Source organism: Morus notabilis, unplaced genomic scaffold, assembly GCF_000414095.1.
Source record: "Morus notabilis unplaced genomic scaffold, ASM41409v2 Scaffold645, whole genome shotgun sequence".
NCBI classification, from domain to species: domain Eukaryota; kingdom Viridiplantae; phylum Streptophyta; class Magnoliopsida; order Rosales; family Moraceae; genus Morus; species Morus notabilis.
The window spans coordinates 369,058-387,065 of record NW_010363463.1 but is presented as its reverse complement, the minus strand read 5'-3'; the positions used below and the strand labels follow the sequence as shown (position 1 = coordinate 387,065).

The window sequence follows — 18,008 nt, the reverse complement described above, 5'->3', positions numbered from 1 at the left end:
ATAATAAAGTTAGAAAAAATAATGGTTAAACTTAAAATTTTCTCCAATTCTTTTTTCAACATTACATCGGGTTAAAATTCCATCAAAATAAAAAAAATATATAAATTTAATCTGATACAAATTTAATAGCTCAAAAGAAAACCCTACTAGTAGACTGCATTTTTTTTTTCATTTCTAACTTCTAAAATAAATTACTATAATATTTTGGAGGATTCCATAGTAGGCTGTGGGAAAAAGAAAAACTCCACCCATAAGATATGATCCTCATCTATCCATAGCTTTATTATTATTCATATAAAAAACAACAATCATTTTTTAATATTATTAATATAATTATTTATAATAAATGTTCATGAGAGTCGTTTATTATCATATACTTAAAAATGACTTTTAATTTTTAAAATAAAAATTATTATGATTTAATACAAAAAAAAATTACACTAACTTTTTAATCGATCACAATGACAAGTGGAGGGCTGCAACGGTCTTTTTTATATACATAATCCTAAATATTTAATCCAAAAACGTCAAGACCAACGGCCTAATTAATTCCATCGCCTTTTTCTGAAATAAATTAAGGCTACATTTAGTTTATTGATTCGAGTTTTTAATTTAAATTGAGATATGCTTTTATGTGAGAACTTTTATTATAGTAAAAAAGTTAGATGTGACTATTTATAAGAGATTTGTACTGTAACAAAACTCAAATTTTAAACTTAATCGGTAAAATGAGCGAGACCTAAGTGGACATTTGGTTCACGATTCAAAATCATTCTCAATTTATGTGTATTTTTTGTGCGAAAAAATATTATAATAAATCATGAATTATAATTCAAATCATGACACGAAACTTCATCCCAAACACCCTCTAAAAATTTATAAGAATCATGACTTCCACAAGCCATATCTATCCTACTAAATCCAAGAAAAGTCCAGCCAGCATTTTTCTGTCCTTACCATTGCGTTATGACAGTGAAAGGCCATGAAGTTTCCTGGAAATGAAAGGCTTTTGCAAAAGGTATTTTTGCGTGGCTATCGTTTCCTGGAAATGAAAAGCATTTTTCTCATAAACGTCCACATTATTATATGTGTAACTCAATTTTCTCGTTGTCCAATCAAAGATGTTATTATTTTAAAAAATTTAAGATTTATTAAAATTTAATGTATAATTTTTTTTTAATATAAATATCTTCATGCATAAAGACCCATTATTTTAAAACCATTAAATTGTTGATTCCAAGAAAACAAGAAGGTAGTGATCAATGTTGTTTGGTAGTCGTGTGCATGTTCTCTATAAACATAATAAGTCATGCAAAGCATTCTACTTTAAAATAAATCTATCAAACAAAATAAAAGTCATCCAAAGCATTCAGAAAACCCACGTTTTCTATCCCTCATTCTACGCCAAATTAAACCGGCCATTTTTCCACACGTTTCTACACTTTCCAGGAAACTTAAAAGAAAGTTTAGTTTATTTCGAGACTTGAGACTTAATTAAAGATTAATATAGGGGTTAGAAAGTGGAAATTAAGGTGGAAAGTTACAAGGTGAACATGCATGTCGTAATGGAGAAAAGCATAATATGGAAAGTACTGGCAAGAAATGCTCTTCATCGATTGTTGGTAAACTGTAGTTTAACATTTCCTTTTTCAACTTGGCACCCCTCCTTTTCAGGAAATCTCAATAAAGCACCTCATTATGTAATATATATATATATATATATGTGTGTGTGTGTGTGTGTCATTAAGGTGTCCTTGGCTTTTTTCTTGTGGGGAATGGAGGTAAACACCTCTTAAAATCTATGGATTTGAATTTTTATTTATTACTCTCAATAAATATATTTTTTTAATAAAATAATTATATCAGTCAAAAAAGTATTAATCAAGAGTAATGAATAAAAATCTAAACTCATACACTTTAAAAGTAAATTTAACAATTTTTTCTCGTCTTTTTTTTTTTGAGATATAAACCGACGATGATGCCCTTAAGTTGTTTAAAATATTTTTAATAAAATATTCTAATAAAACAAAATTACATCTGAAGTTGAATAAAAAGATCATATCAAACACTCAAATATTTGCAAATACTTCTATCAAAAAGATAAAATATTTCTTATACAACTAAAGTAATAGATCAAACACTCAAAAACCAAAAGAAAAAAAAAATCAAAACACTCAAATCCGAATTCAATGATTGGGATGGCATGAATCTCTTTGAAGCCAGGAGCCACCACAACCCCAGCAGTGAGCGAGCCCAGCCCTACGCGACCTAACCAAGATCAGCCCCAACTTCATTTCCAATTATGCTCTATGGTGTCTTTGATTTGGCTTCTCAGATTTTTTTTCTTTTTTTAATATTGGTTCTGTTATTATGTTCGAGTTTATTTTTAAAATTTAAGATTTTACTTATGACATATAAGAAATATTTTAAATTGAAGGTTATTAATACCGTATTCCTTAAAAAGCTTGAGAACAAAAAAATTACGAGTTTTGGATATGGGAAAAGTGTTTAGGAAGGGCTAGTCGTGTTTGCATTATTATTATTATTATTTTTTTTTGAAGGGAAATGAGTTGCATAATCATAGGAAGATAACGGCACTTATAAACTCATCAATACAATTAAGAAATTCCTCTAACCAGAATTGATCTTCAACAAGAGAAAACGACAATTTTGCTAATGTGTAGGCAGCCATATTACAACAACGAGAAATATGACTACAAGAACCACCATCAAGATCTTGATGTCGTTAAGAATAGGAAACTCTGCAGCACTAGAACATAAATCATTTACTGCTCTAACTGCATTTACTGAATCACACTCCACAAGAGAAACTAGAAGACCACTATCTTTGGCAAAGAGCAAACCTTCTTTGATGGCAATACATTCAAAGGATAAAAATGTCTCGCCACTTAAGAATAAGAAATTACCACCTTAAAATACATAAACAAGAGAAATTCACTGCTCAAAGGAATCTACCAAAAAGATAAGAATTTCAAGTGTTTTAGGATGAAATATCAACGGTTTTTCACTCAAATCTTCATTTCAATCCAAGATTACAAGATAACAAGATTATTTATAGGTCTTCAAACCCACCTATAACAATGACTCAACATTGAAGCTAGAAATTCTTTCAAATTCTAAACCTTAAATTAAATTCAAACTCTTAGTATTCTAAAACCCCATAATAAATACAATAATAAACTCAAACATTTAAAATTCTAAACTTGCATAATAAAAATAGAGAAAATTACAGAATTTACCTTTAAAAGTGTATGAGTTTAGATTTTTACTCCTCAATTTTGTTTAATATCTTTTTATTAGTATAGTTATTTGAGTAAAAAGGTTATTAATCAAGAGTAAGGAGTAGAAATCCTGACCCATGCACTTTTAAAGAGTATTTGTCTCATTTCTCCTAATAAATAATAATAAATGAAGCTCAAACTCTTAAGCTTACACATTCCTGAATTAATTGCATCTTTAAATTGTGCAAATTACTCTAAGAGTGCGTTTGGTTGCAGTGGGGGAATAGTAATGAGAATGTAAATGGAATAGAATGGAAAGAAAAGATGATTCATTTGTTTGGTTCTATTTTTACAAATGCAATGAAATGAGATATGAATATTTTCATGTTGACAAAATTACCCCTCATGCTAATATAACTAATATCATATATATTAATATAATCATTTAATAACTAATATTATACATAAAATTATAAGGATATAATATATAATTATAATTATAGTTATGTAATATTTATTATTATAATACAATCATAATATATAATATAATAAAATAATGATATTGTGATTATTTTATATTATAATGTTACAACTACACTATATTATATTATTAGAAATATAGTATAATTATAAAAATGTAATAATATAATATTACATATTATAATTATAATATATAATATAGTATATTATCATTTCTAATTATAGTATATTATCTATTATAATATAAATTTATATTGTAAGTATATAAATTTTATATTTAATTTTATAAAACATACTACTATCCCAATTATTATTATAATATCACAACTATATTATATTATATTATATTATATTATAATGATAAATATAATTATAATATGACGGGTAATTTTGTCAACATAAAAATATTCATATCTCATTTTATTACATTTGTAAAAGTATAACCAAATAAATAAATCATCTTTACTTTTCATTATATTTTATTATCATTCTCATTTCTATTCTCATTACCATTCTCTCACTGTAATTAAACGCACACAGTCAACATCACTTTATGTTTGAAAAAGAGAGTGAGGGCAATCGTGCGATTTTTTTAAAATTGATAAGGTATACCAATATGATTTTTTGGAAAAATAAAAGGTTCCAAATTGTAAAAGTGTTCAAGCGCAATGTGCCAAAATGATATTTTCCTTAATGTGTTTAATGTGATTTGGTTTGAAACATACAGAAGACTAAAAAAATCCTACCGGTAAGCATAGCTCTTAATTATAGGATTTTGATCCGGTACTTCTATTAAATTATAATGCTTTTCTTTAACTTCATACAATTCTAATGTGATGTGGTCAGAAGTTATTTCCCCTAATAAGAAAAAAAGTGATGTGATGGCTCACAATTGTCTTACAGGTAAATATTTTTCATTCCTCATCACAGTATTCTCCAAGACTATAATGTCCAGGGAGTCTTTATGGTAGGTTATGAAAAAATGAATTACTAAATAATTATAATTTTATATTAAAAATTATTTATTATGCATATTTTTTTAATTTAATGTGATTTTAATTAAATCTAACAATCAGAAATTGACTCTCTTATTAAGAAAGTCGTACTAAAAAAACTCATATATGTCAGAGCCACTCTTTTTTAAAAGATAATTAAGGTCAAAACGGCCATTGATGTTTAATGATTTTTGACTTTATGATTCTTAAATGTAAAAATTCCCTTTTACTATCTAGCTAGTGCATAATAAGTGAAAACTTTTACTAGTTTTGTGCTTATATTGGTAATGAAAATATAGATAGGAGCTTTTCTGGTAGGATAAAAAAAACAATGAACCACATTACCAAAAAAAAAAAAAAAAAAAAAAAAAAAAAACCACCATTAGTTCTTTATTCTTAGCCGTTAAATCTGTATCAAAACATTGTTTGTTCTGCATATTTTTTATTAAAATGTGATTTTGACTTAATTCAATGGTCAGAAACTGACACAACTGGTAGATTCAAAATATATAAAGAACATATAATTTATGATACATATATTCTTGCTATAATTATTTGCCCTACTCTCACAAAAATTTCTGGCCTCATATACGCCTACCAGAGAAACTCTAAATAAATAGCGAAGAGTTATAAATATGGAACCTTCTCTGATTGACCGCTCTACCTATAGGATCAGAAAATTTGGTTAAAATCACATTAGATTCAAAATATATAAAGAACATACAATTTATGATACATATGTGATGGCTGAAAAATAGATAACTATCGATAATTCTCTTTTTTTTTTAGTCTTTCTAGAGAAACTCTCGATAAATATACAAAATTGATGTTTCACACCCCCGCATTATTGGGATTTTCTTTTTCATTTTTTTTAATTATGTAGAACCATTAATTGAAGTTTCAGATAACAGAAATCTACGATATGAATAACTAATTTCATCTGTCAGATTAAGTGCCTTAAATATTACACAAACAAAATGCAATATTTTTTTTTATCAAAATAAAAAAGACATTCTATGTTCATTCTTTTGACCAAATCACATCTCTGGTGGAGGAGTAAATATAATAATGTGTTGAGACAGGAATTCTATACCTTCATAAATTAATTATTCAAAGTGATCCAAAGCTACATAAAATATTAATATCAAATCAATATTAATGAAATTAAATCACAACCGTCTGATCAATGATACTATATTGGTTAGCCCACAGACTGAAAAAATTCTCCAATGAACTGCAGGCTGCAACTTGCTAGAGCAAACCACCCTCGTGAATAGAAAATTTGTTGTAGGAATATTATAAGGAGAAATGCTATAACCATTTATTTTAAGTAAAAATAATATATTGATTAGTTAATAATCAAAGGGCTCATACACCTCTGAAAGTTGTAAGCGTTTGAGTGTGCCAGATCTAGCCTGCGTTTTGATCTTACATTTAAGTTTATTTTTTATTTCTAAATATTATTGCCGATGTGCAATTCCTAATCCTCTTTCTTCCTTCTTTTTTTTTATTTTTTTTTAAATAAGGGTTATCAACACTGTTAGTCTTTGAATTATGCATTCTGTCATTTCGATACATAAACTTTTAATTTTCATAAATTAGTCTCTAAACTTTTTGACTTTAATCACTTTAGTCTTTGCACGCTAAAATTGACAATGAATTTATGAAATTTCACATAGATCATCACGTTCTGAGCAAACAATAACTAAAAGTTTAATAAAATAGTTATATTAAATGTAAATATTCTTTTTAATGTTATTATAAATCACTAAAAGCTAGCTTAATTTGCATTCAATGTTTGTACTATGCTTGATTATTTCTGAGAAATAATTTTAGTGTGCAAGAAGCAAAGTTGTCAAAAATTAAAAGTGCAGTAAGTAATTTATTTAAATTAAAAGTTCAGGTAACAAAGTGACACATAATTCAGGGACTAATAGATATAAGAAATGGAATAAGTTAAAACTGCATTTATAAGTCTTCATTCAATGATTCCCTATATAATACTATGAATTAAAAGTAATATCTTTTTGACTGATATAATTATTTGACTAAAAAAATATTAATTAAAAATAAAAAGTAAAAATATAGATCATATAATTTAAGAAGTATTTGTCCCTCTTCCCCAAATTTAGAACAGAAATATTATACAAGATCAGTGTAGAAGTAAAAACGTAGGGGTTTTTTTTTTTTGCAACAAAGCTCAGAAAAAGTTTAAACTCAAGTTACAACTTTATTCAAGTTCACGTTCTTTTAAGTTTCAACTTTATTCAAGTTATAACTTTAACTTAAATTATAACTCAAATTTAACTCAAAAATTATACTCAAATTACACTTCAAAAGAACAATTCCGTAGTTATTTCTACCACCAAAAAGTGAATATGGTGAAAACGAAAAAAAAAAATTATATATATATATATATATTATGATAGTACTAATTTTGTTTTGTCCCTAAAAGATGCAGTACTGATTACTGACATGCTCTTTCTTGTTGCTTTCCTTGTTGTTTAATGTTGCTCTTCGCATGTGATCTGTTCTGTATTTTAATCCTTAATTACATCTCGCATCCAAATTCTATTATTTTCTAATATATATATATATAAATTATATATATATATATATATTATGATAGTACTAATTTTGTTTTGTCCCTAAAAGATGCAGTACTGATTACTGACATGCTCTTTCTTGTTGCTTTCCTTGTTGTTTAATGTTGCTCTTCGCATGTGATCTGTTCTGTATTTTAATCCTTAATTACATCTCGCATCCAAATTCTATTATTTTCTAATATATATATATATTATATACATATATATATTATATACATAATATATATATATATATTTATTCGTTTCCAAGGGTTAGGTAACCTTCATGAGAAATGGATACATCAACATATATTTAAGGACATCTGACCTAACGCAGCATTACTATTGCTATCACATTGCAACGATTATTGTTTGTGATTCTTGTGAAGTTTAAAAAGGTAATGTTTTAATAAACCAACATATAAATGAAATACAGCAATCAAAGCTAAGCTCTAGGTGTAAATAGGATAGAAATATATCGATTAACAAAAAACGACAAAAACTGAGGATTATAACTTCTCGTTTAGTTCATGAATTAGGACCATGAGATTATAATTATTTTTTATTTACGTGTATTTTTTGTGAGAAAAAATACTGTAACGAATCATGAACCATGATTCGAATAAGAAAACGAATCTTCTAACTAAATGGGTTCTTATTTTTATATTCTCACCGTTCAGCATCGACCAATTCATATTTGGCACTTATTATCTTTAATCATTTCTTTAACCATCATCAAAATTACAATAATAAATAGAGAGTATCACAGTAGTATCTTTTCATAATGGGAGGACTTGAGAAATATCATATCTACTACTTTTTTTCCTTTAAATAATAATAATAGTAATAAAGCACTCACACAATTTGTGGGCGTCATTTGGAAATTATTAGCACTAAGAGCCATGTCTTTATCCCCTAAAAAAAGGAGTCATAGTTTATTATTTAATCTTTATGTACTAATAGTTTATCAACATTAATAAAATGGCCACAATACATAGCTTAGGATTTTAAGGCCACTACTAATAGCTATGGAATATCATAAACAAGAACTTTTTATTCCCCAATGCACATGCTATTAGTGTTTTTTTTTTTTTTTTTTTCTTTTCTGTGATGACTTGCGCCTAGCAATTCTAAAATATTAAGATTTTGTTTGGTATGAGGGTTCAAACTAGAATGATTCTAGTTTTGATTTTGAAACCATAACCATGGTTCATGATTTTGGGTCCAAATCATGGTTCTGAAATGAGAACTAGAATCAATAGTTTGAACTGCCCAAAACCAAGAGGGGAGTGGTTTTAGAATCATGTGTGATTCTGATTTAAAACATCACATTATGGTTCAAACCTTGAATCAGAACCATCTAAACTAAACACTGATTCTGAATGAGTCAAATCATAACCACTTTTTACTTTTTATAAACAAACACTAATTTGAATCAGAATCAAGATTCTATGTTCTAGAATTCTTATACCAAATGTGCTCTAAGAGTCATTGGTTGCTTGCCGACCTGCAAACGAGAAAATAGTCAGTGAAGAGTAGGATAGTAAGTAGTGAGTGGCGGAGTCACTTGAAGATGAGCGGAGGTAGCCGTCCCCACTCAAATTTTTTTGAAAAAAATATTATCTTTAAAAATTTTAAAATTTTACACTTAAACCCCCATTGAAATAATATATGCCCCTATTAAAATAAATATATTTTCTTATATGCTCTCACTAAAATAATTTGTTAAAACAAATTTAATATACACCTGTACTGAAGTGAAAGACTGACTCTGCCACTGTTCGTATAACCATTTATGTATTTTATACCCTATGGCCAATGACGTAACAAGATATTAGCTTCTTCATTTTGCGAATTTGTTTCCTTGGTTCCAAGTCTCATATTTCACTAACACATCTCTAAAACAAGGCTTTCATTTTTCTCTAGAAAAAGATATAGAAATATTTCTCTAATAACTGAAAATATTAGCATCAGTGCCCATTTTGCATTTCAATATCAAGAACCCAACTGCAAATAGAGAAACCTTGAGGTGAAGAATGGAAAATAAGATAAGGGGTTGTTCTTTTACAATGAAATTCAAAAAAAATTTGAACTCGAGTTACAATTTTATTTAAGTTCACGTTCTTTTATAAAATTTGAGTTTGAACTCGAGTTTAGGTCTAAACTTGAGTTCAAGTTTCCCTTTCAACTCGAGTTCATAAACTCAAACTCAAGTTAATGAACAATATTTTTTCTATTCTTAAAAATATCATAACTTTTTCGTTTTAATTTTGATTGAAATGATTTTTTTTCTATACATTCACAACAAAAAGACTAATAAAACTCCACCTATATACCCTATTAAAATTTTTCATCACCATTGAGTTTTTATTAAAATATTATCTAAATATAAATTTAAGTTTTAAAACACCCAAATACAAGCTCAAATAGATTTTCAATTCAAATCATAACTCAAATGTACACATCTAAACACAAACTCAAGTTACAACTTCAACACAAATTATAACTCAAACTCAATTCAAGATCATTACTCAAATCACCCTAACTCAAAAATGCAAAAACAACCCTAAAATTCTGAAACAAAAAAAAAAAAACCTTTTGCAATTCCCACACACGCCTGACATTATTGGAATCCAACATCAAGGTATGCCCCATACATTTGACTTATGACGACGACAAGGCCTGATCAAGAGTGACCCATCATTAAATTTCTCTGTTTGTGTTGTCTTCGATAGATTGCATTATCTTTTACAACTCCAATCGGCTTCCATTATCAGAAGACTTTTGTGTAAAACGGCATAAAAAGTGTCGAATTTGCAAATTTGCAAATTTGCAAAAACGGCGTAACAGGTTCAGTTTTACATAGTAACCAAATTTGCAAATTTTCATGAAGATGATTTTTTTTTTTTTCTCCTTTCTCATATATTTACTGAGTCGGAAACACAGTTTATCTAAAACTTCTAGATCAGCCACTCACACCCGTCCGATCACCTGACTTTCTGTTTAATATTTATCTCTCACCGTAGAAGGGAAACCATACACCAATAAAATAGGAAAAAAATAAAAAAGAAATAATAAATTTTTTTTTTTTTTTTTTTTGAATTCTAACATCAGGAGCAACAAGATGAGAAAGAACATCATGATTTTATTTTATATCATCATGATGATCATCACGAGAGTCTCTGCAGCTCCATCATACGGGAGAAGTCCTCGAAGCAGACGAACCCTTCACCGCTCCTACCCACGCCGTCTATCATGCGCCGGCAATCCTGTAACGTGCATATTTTTTCTATTCTTAAAAATATCATAACTTTTTCGTTTTAATTTTGATTGAAATGATTTTTTTTCTATACATTCACAACAAAAAGACTAATAAAACTCCACCTATATACCCTATTAAAATTTTTCATCACCATTGAGTTTTTATTAAAATATTATCTAAATATAAATTTAAGTTTTAAAACACCCAAATACAAGCTCAAATAGATTTTCAATTCAAATCATAACTCAAATGTACACATCTAAACACAAACTCAAGTTACAACTTCAACACAAATTATAACTCAAACTCAATTCAAGATCATTACTCAAATCACCCTAACTCAAAAATGCAAAAACAACCCTAAAATTCTGAAACAAAAAAAAAAAAACCTTTTGCAATTCCCACACACGCCTGACATTATTGGAATCCAACATCAAGGTATGCCCCATACATTTGACTTATGACGACGACAAGGCCTGATCAAGAGTGACCCATCATTAAATTTCTCTGTTTGTGTTGTCTTCGATAGATTGCATTATCTTTTACAACTCCAATCGGCTTCCATTATCAGAAGACTTTTGTGTAAAACGGCATAAAAAGTGTCGAATTTGCAAATTTGCAAATTTGCAAAAACGGCGTAACAGGTTCAGTTTTACATAGTAACCAAATTTGCAAATTTTCATGAAGATGATTTTTTTTTTTTTCTCCTTTCTCATATATTTACTGAGTCGGAAACACAGTTTATCTAAAACTTCTAGATCAGCCACTCACACCCGTCCGATCACCTGACTTTCTGTTTAATATTTATCTCTCACCGTAGAAGGGAAACCATACACCAATAAAATAGGAAAAAAATAAAAAAGAAATAATAAATTTTTTTTTTTTTTTTTTTGAATTCTAACATCAGGAGCAACAAGATGAGAAAGAACATCATGATTTTATTTTATATCATCATGATGATCATCACGAGAGTCTCTGCAGCTCCATCATACGGGAGAAGTCCTCGAAGCAGACGAACCCTTCACCGCTCCTACCCACGCCGTCTATCATGCGCCGGCAATCCTGTAACGTGCACCGCTCATCGCCGATCGCAGTGAAGAAGCTGTGGAGCTCATCCGCCGTGATTCTACCGTCGCGATCGGTGTCGAAGAAATCGAACGCCTCTCTCAGCTCCGAGTCGCCAGCCGGCTCGCAAGCCGCCGCCGAGCCGACTCGGCTCATAAGCGCCTCCACGCTGATGCATCCCTCGCCGTCGCCGCCGTCCACCTCGCTCAGCATCGACGCCACAAAATCCTCGCTTTCCGAGATGGAGCCGACGCCGCCGAGTCGGCTCAGCAGCGCCTCGAGCTCTTTCCTCGAGACGATTCCGTCGTTGTCTCGGTCTATCAATTTGAAGGCCTCGGCGAGCTCCGAGTGAATATCGGCCGAGAAATCGGACAAATCTCCCGATATCTCGGGGAGAACGCTCGTCGGAGTAACCGAACCGCCAACGCCGGCGCCGGCCTTGAGATCTGACAAGGAGGAAGAAGACGACGTCGTTCCGGAGCCAAACGACGGCGGATCAGACTTGGAAGGAGTGTATTTCTCCTTGCTGCTCGATCGGAAGGGGCCTTTGGGGCTGAGCTTGAGATTTTTCGGGTTGATCTTGACGAGCTTCATCATCGTCCAGAGATTTTCAGAGAAAGAAGAATGAAGAGAGAGAAAGCAGAGAGAGAAAGGAAGGAGGAAGACGCGAAGAAGGAGAGAGGAGGAAGTTGAGGAGAAGGCAAGAGGAAGGTTGAGGGGTTAAATGGTGGGAGCGTGGGCGCAAAATCAGCCATGGCAATTTCCAGGAAGTTTCGTCTGTTGAAACTTTTGGTGAGTATTTATATGAGGAATTACTGCTTCGGTTTAAATTAATTAATAACCGAATATCGTTTAATTTAATAATTATTTTTAGTAAAAGTAAGTGTGAATGGGGCCAACTGGCAAAGAGGATGTCGTTATCATGTGTGTGTCGTTTTATGGAGTTTTTTTCTTTTATGAAAAATATAACAGAGAAGAGAACAACTTTTCGGTGTGACTTTGGCCGCCCTGAAATTTTTTTTTTTGAAAATAATAAAAAATAGATCAATATGAAAAATTTAAAAAAGTATATAAGTTAAGTTTTAATTATAGAAATTAATAGATCATAACTTGTTAAGTTATAATTCATAATTAAATAAATTATAGATAAATTTATCAAGTTATGGTTCATAGTCAGTTAAGTTATAGATAATTATAGACAATAACTTGTCAAGTTATGGTTCATAACCAGACAAATTATAGACAAAAACAGTAATTTGACATATTTATTAACTTATATAAACTATTAATCTATTAATTTTAATTCATCTCAAATCTTTTTATTTTTCTCTTTCTTCCTTTTTTTTTAATAAAAAAGAAATGTGTTTGGTTTATGGGCTTTGGGTTTCTTTATGTTGGATAATCTCATTTAACAAAGTGAGAGACCTTTAAGGAGAAAGGTCGTACAAGTAGTCGGTTCTTTTTTTTTTGTGTTTTTTTTTTTGGGATTCAAAAGTTATTATTCTTTTGCATTTTTCGGAGCCTAATTTTCTCCTCGTTTACTTTGTGAATTTAAAATTTTAATTTAAATTAAGATGTGATATTTTTTGAGAACTTTTCACTGTAGCAAAAAAAAAAAAAAAAATTAAATGTGACATTTTTTAAGAATTTTTTATTATAAAAACTTAAAACTTAAAACTCAAATCGGTAAAATAAACGGGACCTTTAGATGTCATAATTTGGTTATTTTCACTTTTCAAGGCCTTAAAAGAAGAAAAAAAGTGATTACTTTGGAATTCTTCAACAAAAGAGACGGTCGGTAATTTATGACTAATTTTTATTTACCAGGAAAAGGAGATAAAAAGTTTTGGTAGTTAAGTTAGAACAAGAGACTTTTTTCTGTAGGCTCTTTTTAGCATAAGATTAGTTTTTAACCGTTAAAAAAATATGTAGAATAAATTGTTTTTAATACATATTTACTTGTTGAAAATAAAAATTTTTCACTAATTTATTTTTCAGAATCCACAAGAGAAATCTCCTTAAAACAAAAGAAATTGAGAAAACCTGTCGTACCATACATCTGCTTTTTTCTTTTAATTTATTTCTCTCTACATAGATATGGTACAAAATATAGACTCTTATATGACAAATTAATGGCTCAAATAAACTAAAATAAAGACAATTGCATATGAACACACTTTTTCTTTCAAATCTTAAAAATATTTAAATATTCCTATATTATAGAACATTTTAGTTTCTAGTTTAAATCTCAACCATCAGTCTCCTTGAGCATATGTTCTTAGTCCTTGATTCCTAAAAATATCTGAAAACTCTAAGGGCTCATTTGTTTTATATACTCAAATTTAAATTATTAATTCTGTTATAGTGTTTTTCTCTCGTTAAAAAAATTAAATTTTAAACGTCAGAATTAAAAATTATGGTTTGAGTACACCTTTTAGATGGGCCTTAACTGTCATTTACCTCAAAGTAATATAGCCATTTAAAAAAAAAAAGCACAAGTTTGAACCACCTCATGGGCACCTACATGATTAAAGTCATAATAGGGCTTGTTTAGTTGTATTTTTTAGTTACGGTGACTTAAGTGTAGATTTTAAGTTAAATTTGAGTTATAACTTCAGTTGAAATTGTAACTTGAGTTTATGTTTAGTTGTGTATGTTTGAGTTATGGTTAGAGATGAGAATCTTTTTGAGTTTGTGTTTGGGTGGGTCAAAACTTGAGTTTGTATTTAAATAATATTTTAATAAAAATCCAATGATGATGGAAAATTTTAATAGGGTATAGGGGTGGGGTTTTATTCGTATCTTCGTTCTAAACGCATAAGAAAAAAATCATCTAAATCGCAATTAAAACAAAAAAATTATGACGTTTTTAAGAATATAAAAAATATTGTTTTGAGTATAAAAATCAATAAAGGACATTTTTGTTGTTGCTTAAAAATACGGGTGAAATTTCGTATGTCATAAAATTATGGAGCTTGTTTTTGCAAGTATTCCAGTTATGGTTACTGTAAAGGCCTCGTTTATTTCACCGATTTGAGTTTTCAGTTTTAGATTTTTACAATAAAAAACTCTCATAAAATGTCACATCTAACTTTTTCTGCTACAGTGAAAAACTCTAAAAAAATATCACATCTCAATTCAAATTAAAAATTTAAATTCGCGAAGTGAACGAGACATTAGGCTATATTCTATTGTGTTGAGGAGTATGTGCACCCTCATTGAAATTCAATAATAATCTTTAAATCGTATTAATGAGGAAAAGTACGTGTGTACCCTACTGCAGAAGTCCCCAAACAAATTTCGGTAATTTTAAGATCTTCAGTCCAAATTTTCCTGCGATTTAGGCAATTATGTGGGGTTTGTCATAATTGATATATCATTGGTTATCACTTAGTATTTGTCGGATCTGTGTTGTAATATTTTTGTATATGAAAAATCTATTTTATAATTGCTGTGTATGATATATTGCAATAATTCCTTATATCAACCTTGAAGTTCAAAATGATACTGCATTTAATTTAAAGTAGCAGCGAGCAATAGCAAGTAATTAAAATTAGAGAAATCTTCTAATATGTCTCGCGTACTAATATGTTAGATTTTTTTTTAACAGTTCAATATACGTATTTTTTTTATTTTTAAGTAATTTTATACAGACCCAACAGATATAAAATTTAGTCTATCGATACATTAAGGTACTGAAAAAAAAAAAAAGCCTTAAAACTATAAAGACATGAGGCTCGTTATCAAACAAAAATCTCTGATATCTTTTAAAGTCTGTCTTTAAAGTCTGCCATTAGCATCCATCTTCCTGGAACCTTACCTACTGACGAGGAATTGTATTTATTTGAACTTCACTATTGCATCTTTTATATTTGAAATGAACTTCACTATTGTATTCATAAACATATGTCATTTTCTTTATTAAAAAAAAAAGCAACTCTTTGTCTAAATAATTTACCAATTTTCCTAAAAAAAGAATTACTAATTTATTATGCTAAGAATTGTAGTAAAATACATTTCAAAAAAAAATTGTAGTAAAATAGAAAATAATAACTACCCTAATTGATGAGGTAATTAACTTATAAACCTTTAAATTTTTATTAAGCTTTGTAAATAGTCATATTTCTCTTAATCTAATATGATAATTATATAATTTAATGATTCATAACTATAACTTAACAGTGGAGTATTTTTTTTTTCATATCATGCTACAAAATTATTATTGTCTTTGCACCATTATGGGATAAATGACTGGAAATAAATGGTCCGTTTAGTTAGTTGATTTGAATTTTTAATTTAAGTTAAAATATGACTTTATGTGAGAGCTTTTTACTGTAGTAAAAAAGTTAGATGTGACTGTTTCTGAAAATTTTTTTACTGTAACAAAACTCGAATTTTAAACTTAAATCGGTGAAATGAACGAGGTCAAAAGTAATCCAATCTATATAGTATCCATATGCTCGATTTTTCAATAATGGAAATTACTTTTCCTCGTTAATTAAACAAAAGTTGTTGGTTAGGTGAAATGTGTGCGTGTATCCATCAAGATTTAAATTCTAATAATTTCATATTTCATTTTTTTATAAAATAAGAGTTATAGCTTCAATAATGTGTGTGTATATATATATATATATATATATATATGCAACCAAAAATTACCTCCATAATAGATCTAGTGTATATAACGATCTATATATACACAAATAAGTTATTTGATGCGCATATGTTTGAGATAATATTAATTGTGATCAATGATGAGACTGAAGAAGGTTAGTTGGTTGTTGTTGTTGGTTTTTTATTTTTATTTTTGGCTAATTTATTCATTGGTAAAGCATATGTTTGATACTCATTAGGAAAAAAAAAAAAAAAAAAAAAAAAAAAAACCTGTTGGAGATGCATGGTTTCAGATTCCAGTCACAGATGTTGTATGATCTGTTTGCATCAATTCTTGTGCAGTGCATTAGGCTCGGCAGATTTTTTTTTTTTTTAAAATTACACATTCATTTTTTTAAGTACTTGACTTATTATAAATATCTATTTTAAAAAAATTTTACCTCTTAATTAGTTTTAGTCTAAAAGATAGAAATATATAGACTAATGTTAAGGAATAGAAATAAAAATGAGTTTTATTTGAAGGGGTATATTTAAACAATAATTCTTAATTCTCACGTTTGAAATTTAAATTTTTTGTGATAAAAAATATATTGTAGTAGATTTAATAATTTAAATTGAGTATATGAAACAAACGGGTAATGCGATTTTCTTTTCTTAGTCCCTGCTTACGGTTTATTTTATATAATAATAAATTAAGATGTTTATCATGTTCTTCTATTTGATACGTGTATCCTAGTCCATCAATACTATGGGACTGCACTTGTGCATCAATAATGGGCTTAAAAAACAATACTTCCGTTCCTTTACACGAGGATAAGTTTAAAATATGTACATTTTAAATTATAGGTTTAACTTTAATTTCATTTAATACAAATACTGGTTTTTTCTTAAGTTACTCTGAAAGGACCGTCCCAACTGCCTCTCTAAAATAATATGTAATTATAAAAATGTAATATGATAATTATTAAACGTAATATTAATGTTAGAGAGAAGTAACATAATATTTAAATGACTAAATTTCTTAGAGTTATTATTCTTCAACGTTGATGTTACGTTTAATAATTGTCATGTTACGTTTTTATAATTATGTGTTACGTTGGAAAGACTTCCGATCAAAAGGACCAAAGAAAAGTCTATAAGAGAGGGTCATAGTCTTAAGCCCCGTTCATTTCACTGATTCGAGTTTAAAATTTGAGTTTTATTACAGTAAAAAATTCTTTAAAACAGTCACATCTAATTTTTTTGTTACATTAAAAGTCTCACATAAAATTACATTTTAATTCAAATTAAAAATTTGAATCAGCAAACTAAATGAGCTATTAAAGAATAAGAGAAAGCATTCTTATATCAGCCAAAAAAAAATCTTGTGCTCAAGCGTGTATGCCATTGTGGCTTTCTTGGTTGTGATGATGGTGCGCGATGCGGGCGTGACAGAAAGGATAGATTGACACTGTGGAATGGGCGAGGTTTGGGGCACCAATAATGATGCATCTGATGCCCGAAGGTGGAGATCTTTATGGGATTTAATCCACACGTTTGGGGATTTCTGTAATGGAGACGACACTAGTAGCAGTGGCAGAACATAACCATATTAGGTTCCGCTCATTTCGTCGATTCGAGTTTAGAATTTGTATTTTGTTATATTAAAAAACTCTCAAAAATAATCACATCTAACTTTTTACTACAGTAAAAACCTCTCACATAAAGTCACATCTCAATTCAAATTAAAAACTCAAATTAACGAACTGAATGGGCCTAAGTTGAG

The 18,008-nt window shown here is 28.9% G+C and overlaps 1 protein-coding gene across 2 annotated transcripts; it reads right to left on the bottom strand.

Annotated features, from left to right (window-relative positions):
- Window positions 1-10,191: 10,191 nt before the first annotated feature.
- LOC21398625 (probable calcium-binding protein CML36) lies at window positions 10,192-12,413 on the bottom strand. Of its 2 annotated transcripts, XM_024169651.1 has the most exons (2): window positions 11,599-12,413; window positions 10,192-10,543 (listed from the first exon to the last, which is right to left on the bottom strand). In XM_024169651.1, exons 1-2 carry the CDS (start codon window positions 12,224-12,226, stop codon window positions 10,473-10,475), a joined length of 699 nt encoding a protein of 232 aa, XP_024025419.1. In that variant the 5' UTR covers window positions 12,227-12,413; the 3' UTR covers window positions 10,192-10,472. The 2 variants fall into 2 exon arrangements, with proteins under 2 accessions (XP_024025419.1, XP_010102734.2); XM_010104432.2 differs by lacking the exon at window positions 10,192-10,543 and having other exon boundaries at window positions 11,248-12,413.
- Window positions 12,414-18,008: the final 5,595 nt, after the last annotated feature.